General features: G+C 32.1%; 1 protein-coding gene across 1 annotated transcript in view; it reads left to right on the top strand.

The window, feature by feature from the left end:
• The window catches only part of LOC142327908 (uncharacterized), a 109,501-nt gene that overhangs the window by 27,171 nt on the left and 64,053 nt on the right, over positions 1-18,277 (top strand). The window contains exon 5 of the mRNA XM_075371275.1: positions 2,106-2,222. Coding sequence (XP_075227390.1) covers positions 2,106-2,222 — 117 coding nt within the window. The remainder of the gene's footprint in view (positions 1-2,105; positions 2,223-18,277) is intronic.

Genomic DNA, 18,277 nt, shown 5'->3' with positions numbered 1-18,277 from the left:
ATCCACTTTAATGAAAAGAGATTCTAACTTGTATTTCAGGGTTACTTTTACAGGCTGCAGTTTTCCAAGTTTTCACAAGATATGTTACTACATCAGATTTATTGAACTTAGAAAGAAGCTTGTCAAAGAAACTGCTGAGTAATATGCCTGTGTTAGAAACACGGTATAATGTGTTACACAGACTTACAGTTATGTCTCACTATTATTATTACATTGTATTTTGTTGCAGAGTATGGATGCACCAACTGATAGTTCAGTTTTGGATGACGATCCATTATCCTTCACTATTAAAAAAGAAATCAAGCATGAGAAAGAGCAAGAAGAATATTTGTTTGTACCTTTTTCCACAACTGATGATGAACTGATAATATCTAAACAAGTAAGCTATTTTCTATTTTAACTTGGTTTAAGTTAAAATTGTGAAACTTATTTATTGTAAGAATTCTCAATTTTTCTATTCATCTAGATATTTTCATTTACTGTTTAGAGAATATTTTAGATATTTTGATTAAAATTACAAAAAAGTTATTAATAGAGTATCAGGAGGTAATTAGCTTTGATGAAACAAACTGCCCCTACCGTTTTACAGTGATAAAAATTTTTATCACCCACCGCCACCCAGTCTCATCATGGTGTCTCATTACCAAGTATTTACCACATGGCATTACCAAGTTACGATCAGGATCACCAGTGACGGAGGGAAGCCATGCCCCCGGTCACATGGATTACCATGGCACGGCCACCCCCATCAGCAGGAGTCCCAAAGCAAATCACTGACAATACCAATATAACTGTGGTGTGATGCCAATGCGCCTACCTCCAACCAATCCAATGCCTAAGCCGGAACCCTAGCCACCCAGGATCCTACCACGATTGAACTCCCTCTGCAGACCTACACACCATAAGGGCACGAAGAAAATCAGACACTAGGCCACTCCTCACGGATCATCCAGTTAATACGGAGATCGAGAAAAGAATGTATTCTCTCAAGTTCCCTAACAGCACGTGAACGTTCGACCTCATATCGGGGACAGACGTAGAGGACGTGGTCCACTGTATCATCAGTCTCACAATCTGTGCTTTGACTCGAATCCATCAATTGAAACCTAGCCAAACTTGCCTGAAAGACACCATGCCTGGAGAGAAACTGTGTGATTTACCGATTGGGGGAGACCTATCCAATCGCACACTACAGGAAATACCCCATATATGGGGCATACCATGCCCCATATGTCGCTACATATGGGGGATTCATCTCACCTGACCTTGAAGATCCATGGTGGTTCTTAAATCACAACCTTATATCATTGTTTTTATACTTATTGTGTAGCTTGTGATGAATGATTACAAACACTCCAGCGACACAATAGGAATACTAATACACATTCCTTTCATGTGCTGTCATCTGTTGACACCTCAGTTACCTCTTTATGAAACTTATTCTGTCAGCTGGAGTTGATAATGAGATTATGTTTACAGTTTTTACAGAGTGAAAGAAGTGTGTATTATTTACGTCTCATTAGTATATTGATGTAACTAAAAACAATATAGTAATTAGCAAAATAACATATTAAACATTGAATCATATTTGTAGCCAAGTGGTAAGGAAACCTAATTTAATTTTTGTGAAATAATGGAATGTCAATCAGGAACAAGTCAAACTCACCCTATTAGGAAATTGAAAATTCTTCATGGGTGACTACTACAACACAGATATTCACAGTGATACCAAAGATGAAATAATTTGATGTATTCTGAAACAGCTCTAATAAAAGAATTAAATACATTTATAGGACTAGGGAGGTTTCTGTATGCTTGCATTTTTAAATGGGAATCATATCTTAAGAATAAATTACTTTTATAATTAAAATTTGGTGCACTGGTTCTAATTGCTCAATTCTCTGTGAGGTATACAAGATTCTTGTGCACGTTTTATAAGTTGAGGGTACAAAAAGTGGGAATCTGTTCTAACCCAGAACATGTCTTAAATTATCTGTGCATTATATTTAGCTTCTAGCTCTTAATTTCATCAAATGTTATTTTATAGTAATCTTCATTAACCATGCTAATTCTAAGTCCACTTATTATTCTGTATTTTGTTGTAGAGTGTGGATGCACCATCTGGTAATTCATTTTTGGATGAAGATCCATTATCCTTCACCATTAAAAAAGAAATCAAGGAGGAAAAAGAGCAAACAGAATATTTGTTTGAATCTAAACAAGTAAGCTTTCTTCTATGTTAACTTAAGTTAAAAATGTAAAACCTTGGAGTAGAGCAGACAGAATATTTGTTTGTACTTGTTGCCACAACAGATGATGAACTAACAGTATCTAAACATGTTTTATATTTTAACTTGACTTAAGTGAAAAATTTACATTTTTCACTTAAGTCAAGGTTATACAACATAAGGTGTGTTTGAAAATACATCAAATTATTTCATCTTCAAAATCACTTTGAATCTTTCTGTTGTTGTACATGAACAATTTTCTGTCCTAATAGGTGAGTTTGACATTCCATAATTTCACAAAAATTAACTAATGTTCCCTTACCACTCAGCTACTCATCTATCATTCAGTGATTAATACATTATTAATATTTAAATCACGCTTCGTATTTTTTTCATAGGCATAAAGTTTATTATCATGCAAGAGTAACTGTTAATGGGCAATACAGGCGTCAGCCTGTTATATAAATAGACTAGCATCCTCGACGCGACTTGGCCCGTGCTAAATCGTTACTTGCATTTCCCATCGAGGTCATTTTTTAAATTTTATTTTATGTTTTTTAGTCGAATAACCGGAGGCAGGTAGTGTAGCAATTGCAGTGGCTGTGTTAGTTGAGCTGCCGCGCTGTACCCTATAAAATACGGAAAATTGTTTTTATATATTTATATTTAAGGAGTATTTGCAAACCCAAATCTACTTAACTCGTTTAGTATAATCGGGGATTGCGAAAATTTGCAATCGTTCAACATTTTTTTACCTTCTCTCCTTTCAAGGCTGAATTTCGAAAATTGGTTTTTCGACACACACAAAAATCAAACTGATATATGCATTTGTTACAGAGAAATTAAAAAAAATAGTATATTTCATTGTTACTCCATTTAAACTGGAAATGTCAAAAAATGTCTTTCTTGTAAGAGAAACGTGTGTACAAATTTTCACTAATTTATCTTCAGTAGTTTTTTTGGACGTTGGGCATGAATGACGCGAATATTTTAAAACAAATTGTTACAGGCTAAAGATATAAGTGGGTTAATTAAATGAAAGAACTGGCATTAGTAAGAGAATCTTGTAAAGCTGCATGAAACCAGTCAAATGATTGATTTCATATTATTCAAGTAGGCAAGTTTTAGAATATTTAAAACAAATTGTTACAGGCTAAAGATATAAATGGGTTAATTAAATGAAAGAGTTGGGACTAGAAAGAGAATCTTGTAAAGCTGCATGAAACCAGTCAAATGATTGATTTCATATTATTCAAGTAGGCAAGTTTAAGAATATTTAAAACAAATTGTTACAGGCTAAAGATATAAATGGGTTAATTAAATGAAAGAACTGGCATTAGTAAGTTAATCTTGTAAAGCTGCATGAAACCAGTCAAATGATTGATTTCATATTATTCAAGTAGGCAAGTTTTAGAATATTTAAAATAAATTGTTACAGGCTAAAGATATAAATGGGTTAATTAAATGAAAGAACTGGCATTAGTAAGTTAATCTTGTAAAGCTGCATGAAACCAGTCAAATGATTGATTTCATATTATTCAAGTAGGCAAGTTTTAGAATATTTAAAACAAATTGTTACAGGCTAAAGATATAAATGGGTTAATTAAATGAAAGAGTTGGGACTAGAAAGACAACCGAAGGTTACGTACTCGCCTCACGAACAGAAATGCTCGATAGATTGGTAACATCGTCTTCCCCACCCATTATTATTATTAACAATAATCTTGCGTGTGTAATTCGTTGGTAAGTTGTTTATTACAACGTTCATTCTAATGTTGACAAATTCTAGCCCGGTATTGCGAAATCGACAAAACTGCTGGCGACGTTGCTGTATGCGACCAATAACTAATAATTTTTATTTTTTCCTTTTGCGGCACACTTGACAAAAAATACTGCATCTCTGTTATATCCGTTTAATTGAATTTTCATTAACATCTAAAGAAACATATTTACAATTCTTATTTGTATCGCTAGATTAAATAATAAAATCTTCACAATTTATTTCTCGATCGATATTATTTCAAATGAACATAAATATTTCCATTACTTTTTGTTAGCACTAGACTAGATAGGGAATCTTGGAGAGCTGCATCAAACCAGTCAAATGACTGAAGACAAAAAAAACTTGTTTTTCCTTATTCTAATTTTTGTTGATACTATTCCAGTCGCATAAAATATCAGTTACATATTATTCATACAGTCGATTATCCTACTCTCTTAGCCCTCGTTTTTCTAAATAAGATACATCCCATATATCGTTTATTTTTTGAATTTTTAGAACTCAAAATCGTATTTTGAAATTTTAAAAACTAACTGAGATTACTAATTTTCCCTACTCCATACCCTGATGTTAGAATATTCCTGATCTGTGCTTTTCCCCTTATCGACCTAGTATCTATTAACTCTCTCCTGATCGAGCGATTTTTTCATCCGCGTGTTTGTTACCGATGTACTGAAGCTTCATTTCTTCAAAATTTTCTGTTAGTTTTCGTTGCGGTACATCATTATGGCCGATAATGATATTTTTCTGTCGATTATAGTTTCACCTTGGACGATCTTAACTTTGCCGTTCTTCATTTTTCTATTAATTTTATTTCAAAATATCTATATACAGTACATCGCCCGTAAATTTTTAAGTATAATATAACGAATTATATGAAATGAAAGAGCGATTAAACGATCGCCAACAAAAAACAAATAAATGAAATGACGATCAGCTCCGACTTGGCAAGAATATTGTGCGATAATATCAGAAGAGTAATGAACTAAAAGATACAAATTTTTTGCACCTTATTAAAGATCGGGCATGCATGTCTCAGTGTATATGTTGTTCTTATGAGGGTCTATTTTTCAGTCAGTCTGTAATTAACTTTAATGTAGATAAAATTAAACAGAAATTAAAGTAGAAAATCCAAAAATAATACGATTATAAATTATAATTTTCAATTAATATTAAATAATCAGATACTTCACCAAATCTATTAGATATACCCGTTTTTAAAATTCCATAAAATTTTATTTCACTAATAACTTCTGATTTTTTGTCATATATATATATTATTATTGAATTGTAATTTATTGTATTTATTATTGTAATTTTTTTTTTAAATAATGGGTTAATATATTAAAGCAATATATTTAAACTAAAAAAAATGAAAGTTAAAAAAATAAATAAAAAATTAAAATAAAAAAAACGTTATGAAGTGTGATTGGAATCGATGAGCCTTCCCTTTAAGATCCAAACATTTCATAAATTAAAATTTTATTTTAATTTCGATCGCAATCGAAAAGTGTGGTCCACAATTAATGTTACAACAGCCCTAATCTAAAATTTCAACATCCTACGGCAAATGTAGGATTCGTTATAAATAACGAACATTTTCGGGTAACCCATCTTTTTCTTTCTTTTTCCTGTTTAGCCTCCGGGAATTACCGTCCAGGTATTACTTCAGAGAGATATGTATCTGTAAATGAGGTATTTGTACAGTCTCAATTCGACCGTTCCTGAGATGCGTGGTTAATTGAAATTCAACCGCCAAAGAACACCGGTATCCACGATGTAGTATTCAAATCCGTATAAAAGTAACTGATTTTACTAGGACGAACGCTGGAACTCTCGACTTCCAAATCGGCTGATTTAGGAAGACGCGTTCACCACTAGACCGATTCGGTGGGTTAGTAAACATCACTGCTTTGTGATGTTAGTGTCCATGTCTGGTTCTTCGAACGTAAAAATTATAATTAATCTTAACGTCAAGCCTATCTAGGAAATATATTTAATGTAAATATAGTCTTATGAAAGCAAACAATATGAGGTGTATTTTCTCCTCCTTTTAGGTAATTAGTTATAAAGGAGGTAAACTCCTAACTCAAAATTTGTGTTAAGATTAACCTTCTCAGCCGTCCCTCTACCGAAGATTTATGACTTATTGTTAAGTCGTCATAGCTATTACGATAATAAAGGAATTACTTAAAACCGATTACGGTCACACATTACTGACATCAGATATTCTTTATTTCTCTGTTATAACATCCATAGAAATGTAGTCCCTACTCCAAATTATAGAACGTAGGAAACCCCCTTAGTTCTTTTGCTTTTCTTAACCGCCTATTAATAATCTGCCTCAAAATATTATCGTTAATTTTAACCCTCTTCGCAGAATTTTCTGTAAAAAAAATAATCTGACGAGTAAGAAAAATCACCTAAATGTATCGATTAAAATTTATTTCATTCCTTTTTCATCAAAATGAAAGGCTTTCAAGAAACAAATGTATCCCGTGTGCTCTTTCTTTTGCGCTCGTAAGTAACAAACATCTTTACCGTTGTACGATAAATTCTAATTTATCCTTGTATTTTTATTTAACATCACACTATTCGGTAGTCACTTATTCTAAAGAAAAAAAAAACAAAATTACCTGTATTTTATCGAATCGGGCTATAGAACTGTTTACTTGTTCTTTGGAGTACAAGAAAGGAGTTAATTATTTTTCTGCTGTTGTTCTTAACAAGATCTAGTTAAATCTTTTTCCCCGTTAATTTAATTAAAATATTCTCTTTTACAGAAAAAAATAATATTCCGTTTTCAATGATTTTTTAATTCGTTTTTTTCATCGCTGTGTAATATGCGCTCAATGCCTTCTACCGATCATCGATGCAGATATTTAATATTTCTAAGAACTAATATAGACTCACCGCATCCAATTTTATTTTATATGTCGCTCTAATTAAAGTTTTACCTCTATTTTCTTTGATTTATCCGGTATTATAAGAATTATTTTTTTATCGATGTATTTCCATCCTTAACCTTTCTTGATATTAATTGTATAATGCATTATCAGTGCAAAATATTTGTAGATTTAATACAGGTCTGTTGTCCTGTCACCGTCTGAAATAATTTTACCGTCTAGACGAAAACAACTTTATACTTAATTACATCGGGATAGGAACAGAACTTCTTAGGCGCACTCTTTGATTTTACATAATCGGTGTTATGCTAAATATATACTGTAATTTTTTTCTCAAAAACAACCGCTTTAATGTAATTTAGTTAATTAGCGAATTCTTCGTTAAATACTAGCTAAAATAAAAAATTATAACTAATTGAAAACTTTAAGTTAATTTCTAGCGATTTCAATTTATAAATGTCTCCTGTATGAAATGAAGCGCGTCAAAACAAAGGTACTGGAATTTCTGATGAAAGATGCTATATTTCATCGGAAATTAAATACCGATTATCTATGTAGATTATTTGTAAATTCATTTCTACATTAATTAAATCGTGACCGATTATTTTTTGGATTAGATTTCATTAAACTAAAAGACCCCTCTGCTATATCTCCCAAATTTTGAAAAATTAGTTATCTATGTCGATAAGAAGATTATTGCGCTATTTGTTTTGTACTTATTATTCTGGTGAATTTATCACGTCGATACTACTCTCGATTCTACTTTCAAGATTTTATTATTTTTTTAGTCGATAAATTAATTAGCTATATAAGCGTGAAAATAAACGATTGAAATTTTATACGAAAAAAATCGATCCTGACCGGAATTTGAATTCAGTACTTTCCAAACGAAAAGCTGAGATATTCATTATCTTTCTGTTACGGAAGTCAAGTTTGAGACGCATTTTGTAATCTTATTTCATCAGACAGCAGATCTAAAGATTTCAGATTCGTTGTTAATTTGTCTTTTTCTTCAATTTCAAATTTGAAATCTCCTAAGCCTCTTTTTCTTTCTTAGTCTCGGTGTATCATCCGTACTTACGCATACTCCAAACATAACTCTACATACGATTCTTCTATAACTCTAATATCTTCTTACGTAAGTACAGTTTCTATTAAATAATATGCGTGTTTCTAAAAGATCATCCGATTTTGAAATTTCATAACTATTTAGTTTTTAGTCCGTTTTGATCGAAAGTACCGTTAGAAAGCGGGAACCTCTCGAATTTCACGAGGTTGCCGCCGGGTAGCTCCAGAACTTCGTTCGCTTCAACGTTAGAAAAAATGGCGACTTCACGACAGAAATCACGCTTGTTCTCACACAGCGTGAGTTCGTATTTACTGTTCGGTGTGATTTCCATAGCGAGTACGGCGCTGAACGTCCTTCCGCTTAGAGAATTAGGCTCGTATAGACGATTTAAAGACACGGGTTGTCTACGTAAGGGAAATCAAGCGGACTACCCCGTTTGTCAGACCAAGATATGGAATGAATCCGTCTGACTTTCTCAAGCAGCCCCCGAAAATAAACTCGCCGTGCCGGTAGAAAAGTAAACGTTCTCAAAACGTCTATCCGGTGTGTTTTGTGTGTCGTTTGCTTACGAAACCGTACAGGATTCGGTTACCGCAATCTCTTTATGAAGGTGACACCAAAAACACCGACGAGTGGAATTTTGTGAATTCGTCCTTAATAAGGCGGAGGAAGAAGATGACTATTTTGTAACGCGTTTAGTGTTTAATGACGATGCTACTTTTCATTTAAGCGGGAAGATGAACCGCTACGTTCGATATTAGAATGACGGGGTACGGAGAGATGCCGCGTGAATTTGGACAGCATGAGAGAGACTCTTCCAAAGTTATATTTTTTGTGCGGTTTCGGGGGAAAAGGTGTACGGTCAATTTTTTTTTCTTAGAGAACACTTTTAGCAATGGAACGTGTTAGCGTGGTAAGCGCCACAACACGAAAAGTCTGAGTCTGAGGACTGCAGGTAAAGGCTTTGGCCTCGAACTCTAGAGGCGGTGAGCTACCGGAGTAGCTCATGGTAAGTGCTTCAAACAAAAAATAAAGATACCGTGCACCGTCGTCCCAAGGGATGCATTTTGAGCAGCTATGACTTGGTATGTAAAGAAACTTTACGAATAAACCTTTAATACAAAATTAATCTTAAGTTTTTATATTCAATATTTTTCAAAATACATATGATTTAGATCGGATGATTCTTTTTGGGACACACTTTAGCCGTATATTTCCTTAACTATTGCTATTTTTATTTTATTATTTTATTTCACGATTTTAATTTTTTTTACAATTTTATTAAAGTATCGTTCAATTCTTTTCTCTTTTATGGATATATTCAATAGCTTTTAATTATTTTTTTTTTACAAAGATTCATTTTTCGCTCGATGTTTTCTAATTTTGAAATCATCTGTTTAATATCCTGCGTTTCATTTTCAAAAAAAAACATTGTCGTGTAAAAAGGTTACACATTTTATTTCCTCTTTCTACGCTGATATATCGATCGATCCCTTTATACTCTTACAGATAATTTTTGATATATATATTTATATATTATATTAGAGAAAAATTAATACGTACAATTTAAGAAAAAAATTGATAAAAACGCAAATATTATTTGATGGAAACGAACAATTACTTAAGATACAAGTTACATCTTTTTCAATTTAACCGATTTATAAGATATTTTTATAGTTAAATCTCCTTATAAGATACGAGTAAAGTTAGTTGAACGGATAAACAAATGAATGAAAGTTTTATTTCCAGATGAAGGGAAACAAGAACGTTTTCCGTAGTTAGGTATGAATTGTGCATATTACTGTCGTTGATTCTCGGGTTAGTATAAAATATGTGAAAAGATTATTTATTATTAAATAAGAGAAAACGATTTTTTATTTTATTAACATTTTGTAACGTGTGAATTTCTGTATTAGTACAGGCAATTTGTCATCAAAACAGGCTGTATTTGAAAATCCTTATCTACCGATTGATCTTTTGTCCGTGCGTTAGGGGTGATGAGGGAAGCTTAACTCCAGATTTTTAACATCCCCCTCCCGTAGATTTTTGAAAAACTCGAAATACTCAAAAGGTTTTTGAAATGCGTTTTTCTCTGAATCTATGCATTTTAGAGAAACGTTTTTCAAACAAAAAAATGTAGAGGACATTCTCCTCTACAATTAATGCCTGTAAAGTTATGCCGTACAATTTGAAATTGAAATTCTAGGTGGCGCTGAAGTTGTAAAAAACGTTGTAAACGAGTAGACCGGTTTCGAACACGTGCCCGATTCACAACATTTTCACACTTTCACAAGCTACAGCTCCAAAATGGTAAGTCGTACAAGAAAATTGTTTAAATAAAAGTCGTGTGTTTTTTTGAGATTAACGACTTTACCAAATGCAATACTGACTAAAACAATTTTTTCCGGTTAAAAAACCGACAAAAACACGTTTTTTACAACTTCAGCGCCACCTACTATTTCAATTTCAAATTATACGGCATAACTTTAAAGACATTAATTGTAGAAGAGAATGTCCTGTACATTTTTTTTTTTTGTAAAACGTTCCTCTAAAATGCATAAATTCAGAGAAAAACGCATTTCAAAAACTTTTTTAGTTTTTTCAAAAATCTATGGGAGGAGGATGTTAAAAATCTGGAGTTAAGCTTCCCTCATCACCCCTAACATATGGAGAAAACATCAATCGGTAGGGTAAGGATTTTCAAATAAAAATACAAATTGACTATATATATCTGATTACATAGGAATTGCAGTGTGTATGTATTTTTCTAAACGGTTCATTTTTTTCTTATTTATTTCGTTTAAATAAAAATGTGGTAATAATAGTCATTGGGAATAGTAAACATCAAGAAAAAAAATTAATAAATCTACCAAATGAGATTATTGTATTGTCGAATTTGTTTAACTTCGTATGACGCTGTTATTATTTGTGTTATTTATATGCTCTAAAGCATAAATAATGTCGGTCAAATATAAATATAATGTGTGTGTGTGTGTGTCCTTCTTGTTGCGCGCGCGGGATTGGTAAAGATAAGTGTAATATAAAGAAAACGTAATTAGATTAAATATATTTTTTCAGTCCATTCATAAACGTTTAGGAATTTTGTTTTTATCGCAATTTAAAACTTTCCTTCTAGCTTTATTTTTCAGTTTTTACACACATACATATATAGACATAGATACTAGCCCCCCCTCCCGGCTAGCCAGAACCTGGACCCTCGGGGTCCAGTCGAACCCCGGATTCAATTCAGGAGCTCCTCGGGGGCCTATCTCAGGGACGCAGAGCTGACGTCGCTCGCCATTTCCGTCTATCCAGAAGGTTCCGCCACTCTCATCTTTGCTCAGTTGTTTATCCTCAAGGTTGTGAGAATAATAGTCATAAGTAACAATATAAATATTCAGGCTTTACAGAAACACGAAAAAGAAACTGAATTACAGAATCCAGAATAATTGTAACTTTTTTCTGTTTAGCTTCCGGAATTAACGTAAGGTATTACTTCAGAGTATGACTGAGAGTGATATATATGAACGTAAATGAAGTGTAGTCTTTTACCGTCTCTTTTTTCTTTAACGTATATATTCGCTTCACAACTTTATTTCTAAGGGCGCTAGGAACTCGGTCTACGTCTTAAAACTTTCGTTGGAATATCACAAATGTATCCTGCAAATTTGAAAGCGATCGGGTCAATTGGTTCTCGCGTGATCGGGGAACAAACAGACAAGCTTTACGTGCATACATATATCCGTTGAAAAATATTTCGGGAGGAAATACCCCGTTTGAAGTTTGGAAATCGGAAGAGCGGGAATTTACATCGACATTTCCGAAACGCCGTGATCTGTTAGGTCGAGAGTGTACCTGATGCGTGCAAATGTTAGCCTTCGATCTACTAACAAACGCCCCGTTAGAATTTTGAATTCGGACGATTGTTTTCAGAGATATTATAAGAGAACCCCATTGTACCTCCTAAAACAATGCCCCAGGGAATCCTGTTTTTTACCGGTTAATAGTAATGATCGGTCATCCCACAAGATGCTCGCATATCTTACCGCTCTAGCCTTACACGCAGCGCCTGCGGGTAAGATTATTGTTTAACAGAATTCTTTTAAATTTATTTAATATTATTTTCTTTAACGTAAATTTAATCCTATTATTTTTGTAGTATTTTTCATTCGATCGATTCGAATCGTTTTAGGCCGGTTTCCAAATCGGCTTACTGAAACACCCTAAATTAGTAGTCTCGTCCAAAAATATTTTTGACGTATAAGCAAATGTTAATATTAATTTTTTTATTCACGTTTGAGCAGTTATTTAAGCGGTATTGCAGGCCCGCTTACGAAACTAGCTGTAAAACACATTAAATAGTCTTTGCATATAACAATAACTTGTTTAGATGTATTAAACGATATTTTAAATAATTAATTTTAATCGAAAACTCGATGTTCGGTTTATTTTTTTCATTACGGGAGCTACTTGATCGGTTTTCTTCTTCGATGTCACCACTTCCCTTTTTTATTAAGTCGAAATAATTTTAAAGTAAGATTTGTTATCCCCTACTAAGTAGCCTCTGTATCAGATCGCTGCTCGCTTGGTTTTTGGTTTATACTATCTGTCTCATCGATTGTTACGGCTGAAACGTAGAAAAAGCAACTGAAGTCGCTTTCTCTGGTGATATTGATGTTTACTACGCGGTCAGTCTGCGGTGAACAAAATGAAGATGTCACTTATACAGTATGAACGTCTCTTGCATTTTAGCGGGCTTTACATACGGATGTGCTACAGGGCATTTTTTTTCTATTCGATAAAGCAACGGGAAACTACTTCACACCTTATTCTCTTGATAATGATTGTTTCAGCGATGATTTTTATTTCACGTAAAATGCGTATACATTTCTGATAATATTTATTATTTTATACTTTATATTTACTTAAAGTAGACTGCTTGACGTCAAATCTCTGAAGTTAAATATTTACAATCGATGCGATGTTTGATGAAAATTTATTTAGTTTAAAAAAGAGAAAGACGATTTTAATTATTAAAATCGATCTAGTAAAGAAGGATAAATATAAGTTAAGCACCGTACATGGAATTTGTTAAGTAGGTATTTGGAAATATCCCTTGGAAGAAGACTTAAAAACTTGTAAAGAATATAAGGTTAAAATATTGAGAATTTAAAATTATTTATAATCTGCACAAAGCTCAGGTACCTTGGGTTTAAAATAAAAGACCAAAAAGAAAATCTGCAAAACAGTTAAGAAGCGAGACGAGAATGCAGTGTCCATCTCCAGTACTTTTATAAAAAAAAATAATAAAACACTCATTTTATTTATATATATATATATATATTATTTGGACAGTAAAATTTCAACCGGTGAAAGGATGTAAGGTGGCGTGGGCACAAACATTGGCAATAAGAAAACAAGTAAGCCAAAAATATAGTTTTTAAATTGTGTTATAAAAATGAATTGAAAATTAACCGGTTTGACTAAATACGAAAGAAAGCGATCTAAAATAAATCGAAGATGAAAGAAGCCGATAGTAATTTTTGAGCAAAAACGGTCGACTTTCCGTTTAAGATTCCCAGAATCGGTAATTTATATTGTAAGTAAATATCAAGGTAAAAACCGTAGACGATCGCAACGACCAGAATACATGAAGCAAATAGCAAACCGATGATGTTCATGGCAGGACCCTGGGAGGTCCCTGATTCAAATCCTGATTAAGTACAGTATATTTCACACGCTATAGAGTTTTCCGTTTTTTTTATTCATATTTACAAACAAGCTTTCTAGTTAATGTACTGTTTTTATTATCGACCTAGGAAAAAACCGGCAAGATTACAAAATTTTCGCGACGCTGACGTTATATTCGGCAAAATTTTAAAATGAAGTAATACGATAAAATTAACCGATAAATAACATTTATTTAATTTTAGGTAAAAAACGTGTACTTAATTCCTCACCCGCTACAGAAATTCGGGCGATTCCATAAGTACAAGCGATATGAGATGATTGTCATCACAACCCGATGGAGCTAGGTAAGGTTGGGCCCAGGTAATAGATAAGGTAAACCCACCGGATTGCTCTAGTGGTGAACGCGTCTTCCCAAATCAGCTGATTTGGAAGTCGAGAGTTACAGCGTTCAAGTCCTAGTAAAGCCAGTTATTTTTATACGGATTTGAACAGTAGATCGTGGATACCGTTGTTCTTTGGTGGTCGGGTTTCAATTAACCACACATCTCAGGAACGGTCGAACTGAGAATGTACAAGACTAATACTTCATTTACACTCATACATATCATCCTCTGAAGTATTATCTAAACGGTAGTTACCGGAGGCTTAACAGGAAAAAGAAAGAAAGAGATAAGGTGGCATCAAACGTAAAAAGGTTTACGATTAAAGACGTAAAAGAATCTGTATTAAACGCGTTAAAAAAATATTACCGTTTGAGGCTGGAAAAAGTATATTAATCGTGCCGAAAAACTCCACGAGCAGCACTTGAGGAGTACGTCGTTACTGAGTGACGTACAACCTTTTATACCGAATGTAGATGAAAGTGACAGCCATAGTTCTCGTGATAGTAAAGGATTTTAATTAATTTTACGTAAGTGTTTTAATGTCATATGACAATGAAATTTCTGTTGTTTTAAAGTAAATATTTTTATGACGAAATGTTTATTTCTGTTCATATTAGAGATGTGTACGATTTTTTTCTCGTTTATATAGGTTAAGTGATTTTTTTTTTAATTTCCTATTCCAAAACCTAATATTCTTTTGAGCTTTGTAGGTCTACAAAAGTACAAATAAAAATATTAAATTGTACAACAAAATACCAAAATAAATACCGTTAATGAAACCTGAGTAATAGCAAAATACGAAAAAAAACAATTAAATTATAAACCGTACGGTAAGAGTCTCGCAGATACCATTTCTTCCGCCTAAAAGAACAAAAATTTCTGAAATATAAATAAAATTGTTTTTAACAAAACGATACCGATATTGATTGTATAATTTCTCAAAATGTGATATGTATTATTCGTTGTTTAATAAATAAAATCGGGCCGGTAAGGGTTTTGTAACAAATTGTTCTATTTTTTGCTTATTATATAGAACGCTTAAACATTGTTTGTTATCTATTGTGTATATCTGTTGTCTATTACAAATATTTAACTTTTTTTTAAAACAAAATTCTAAATTAATAACAGATTTTGATAATAGAAATGTAGCGTCTTACCTTTTTTGATATCGGTATCGTTTTGTTAAAAACAGTTTTATTTATATTACAGAAATTTTTCTTTTTTGAGCGGAAGAAATGGTATCTGCGAGACTCTTACCGTACGGTTTACAATAAAATTGTAATTTTTTTGGGATATCGCTGCGTTTTGTTAAGATTATTCTTTTATTATTTTTACGAATTACTATTATTATCTAACGGGTTCATTATTAAAATTGATCGCCTTTCTAGAACAATATACATTTATTGATTTTCTCGGCCAATTTTTTTTGTTGACACTTCATACCGTATTTTTCCTTTTTTAATAAAATTTGTATAATCTCTCGTAAACTTATACTTTTTTTTAAAGAAGCGATTGGAATTATAAAAAATTGTTTCACCTTCAGTACTTTCATTAAAGTAACAGCATTTACTATTAAAACAAGCTGTAGTATAATTTCTTTTAAATTTTATTTTTTCCAGTACATTGTCAAGTTTTTGTACGCTATCTAGTACTATCAAGTACTGCTATATAACGGCGCGATTGTAAAGTCACCTTAAAAAATGAAAAAATGACATATCGAGTCTCGCGGCGGTTGTCAAATGAAAAAATAAATTGTCTGACAAAATTCGAGGTACATTTTGAAAGTATTCTTTGTTATAAATCTAATTGAACTGAAATATAATGTTTTCGTGCTTATTTTTTAATTTTTCCCCCCGTCTTTACTTCGCTTTTAGGTCAGGTCACGTTTAGAACCGTAAACGTAGTTCGTCGACTTCGTCGTCTGCGGACTCTTACCGCCGTGGAAGTCGAGAGTTCTAGCGTTCAAGTCCTGGTAAAGGCGGTTACTTATATACGGATTTGAATACTAGATCGTGGATACCGGTGTTCTTTGACGGTTGGGTTTCAATTAACCACACATCTCAGGAACGGTCGAACTGAGATTGTACAAGACTACATTTCATTTACACTCATACATATCATCCTCATTCATCCTCTGAAGAATTATCTAAACGGTAGTTACCGGAGGCTAAACAGGAAAAAACAAAAAAAGAAATTCATAATTTAAGTGCCTATAAAAGTTACTGAATTCCCTTTCTGCTAATCAACAGCAAAAATAACTTTAAAATTAACGATACGTTTAACTGAACTGAGATATATATATTAAAGAAAAATATTGGCTCGACTCAAATATTCAAATATATATCTGAAATCTAATATTATTTTAGTAGCTAGCCACCATCCCGTACTTTTTTCTCGTATTTCTTGACTCCGAAGTTAAAAGTATTCAAATTTACTTTTTTTTCTTCGATGTTAGTATTTTCACGGAAGTATCTGCTTCGTCAGAATATTTTATAAGTATTACTGTTTCTTTAAAAGATTCATCATGTTCAAATTTTATTTGTATGCGTAGAGAACTTGAAAAATTTGGAATAGTTTCTTAGTAATTATGTGTGGGCTGTTGACCTCAAGATTTATCGCCGTTCAAATTTCCTGATAAAGTAAAATGTTAGGTAAGATTCAGATTCCCGAATTTAAATTTTTAATGCGTTCAGAACGACGTTGAAGTTATTCAAGAACTCAAAAACCGATTTAAACTTAATATATTTCTCAAAGCTTGCATTTGATTTTGAGCCGAGCGTATGCGTTGCTTTTCAAGTCTTTGAGAACGTTCTTGCGTAGATTCACGTTGCCTGCGATTTTAAATTTTAATAGCCCTACAAGTTTTTTTCTATCTGTGACGTAGGCGTTATGAAAATATTAATACCAAATTGAAAGTCGAATCTATGCCGATTACGGGTATGGCTTACCCTGATGTAAATGTTTAGTTCAGGAACTAAAAATATTCAGTGGTACTCTGTACAGTCGTAAATTTGTAAACGGTCACAGTCGTCATTTCCTATAATTTTATTATTAAATTAATTGATTTTTACGTATATTACGATACCGATACAAAATAATATTTTATAGACGATGAATTAAATTTAGTAAAAAACATATAATCGTTTTCTGACGAAGTCGATATTAACATAGACAACGACATTTAATCTCGGTAAAGAAGGTTATAGATTTATAAGCTTTTTTATTTTACGATTTACATAGTAGTGAGGTAGATGAGATTTGAACTGCGGTTAACTTTCCAGGTGTCATAAGAAAGTTAAGGTAAAATTTCGTTATGACTGGTTCAGTAATTCTTGCGGTTATCGGGAACTAACGAAAAAATGCCGTCAATATAATAGAATTGTGGTTAATTTTTTTTTTCTTTTATTTATATTTTTCAACAGTAAAGATTTCAAATTTTTTGCCATTTATTTAAAAATTTCCTTGATATTTTACTCAAAGTAGGTAATTATATTTTCCTAATGTGTCGGAATATATATATATATATATATATTTATTTATATTATTTCATTTTCAACAATTCTGTAAATGATTCTAAAAACGGTTATTTGTTATATCGTTTTTTTTTAATAATTTTTGTCTTCAAATTATATTTTATAAACATTACATATAATTTAAATATATTAGAATTAAGATTCATTATTAATTATTTTACCGGTTTCTTTAATTATTATTATTATTATTATTTTAGTTTTAAAATCGATTTTATAATTAGTTAAATGTATTTTATTTCAAAAATGTATTTACGTCGGTATAAATTGAATGTAAACTATTCAGTGGAATACAAAAATTCGTAAATTAATTATGAGCACAGGTTAGTTCATTTTTTATCGGCTACTGAAATAACAGATATACAGCTCTCTATTATATTTATAATTAGATCATACGTACGGTGCTGCGGGACGTATTCGCCGAACTCCAGAACCGATTCAGTGGCGCCAAAAGGAGCAAAAACGTTCATGTCGACACAAGTCCTATATTGTCTTATTTGCCTTCTGGACGCCATTCTGTGATTTTCAACAAAAAATTTATTTTTCAGGAGCGGTAAACCTGCATTAATTAAATTTAGAAAACTTAATTTTTTATTCTAAAAATAAAATATTCTGAAAACGTCACGTCAAAAATTCCAAAACGGAGGCCATTATAATTATTTATTCTTCAATGTCTGTAATTATTTCTTT

Source organism: Lycorma delicatula, chromosome 7 (assembly GCF_047948215.1).
Source record: "Lycorma delicatula isolate Av1 chromosome 7, ASM4794821v1, whole genome shotgun sequence".
Classification (NCBI taxonomy): domain Eukaryota; kingdom Metazoa; phylum Arthropoda; class Insecta; order Hemiptera; family Fulgoridae; genus Lycorma; species Lycorma delicatula.
The sequence above is the reverse complement of the archived record's forward strand: the minus strand, read 5'-3'. Positions and strand labels throughout refer to the sequence as shown.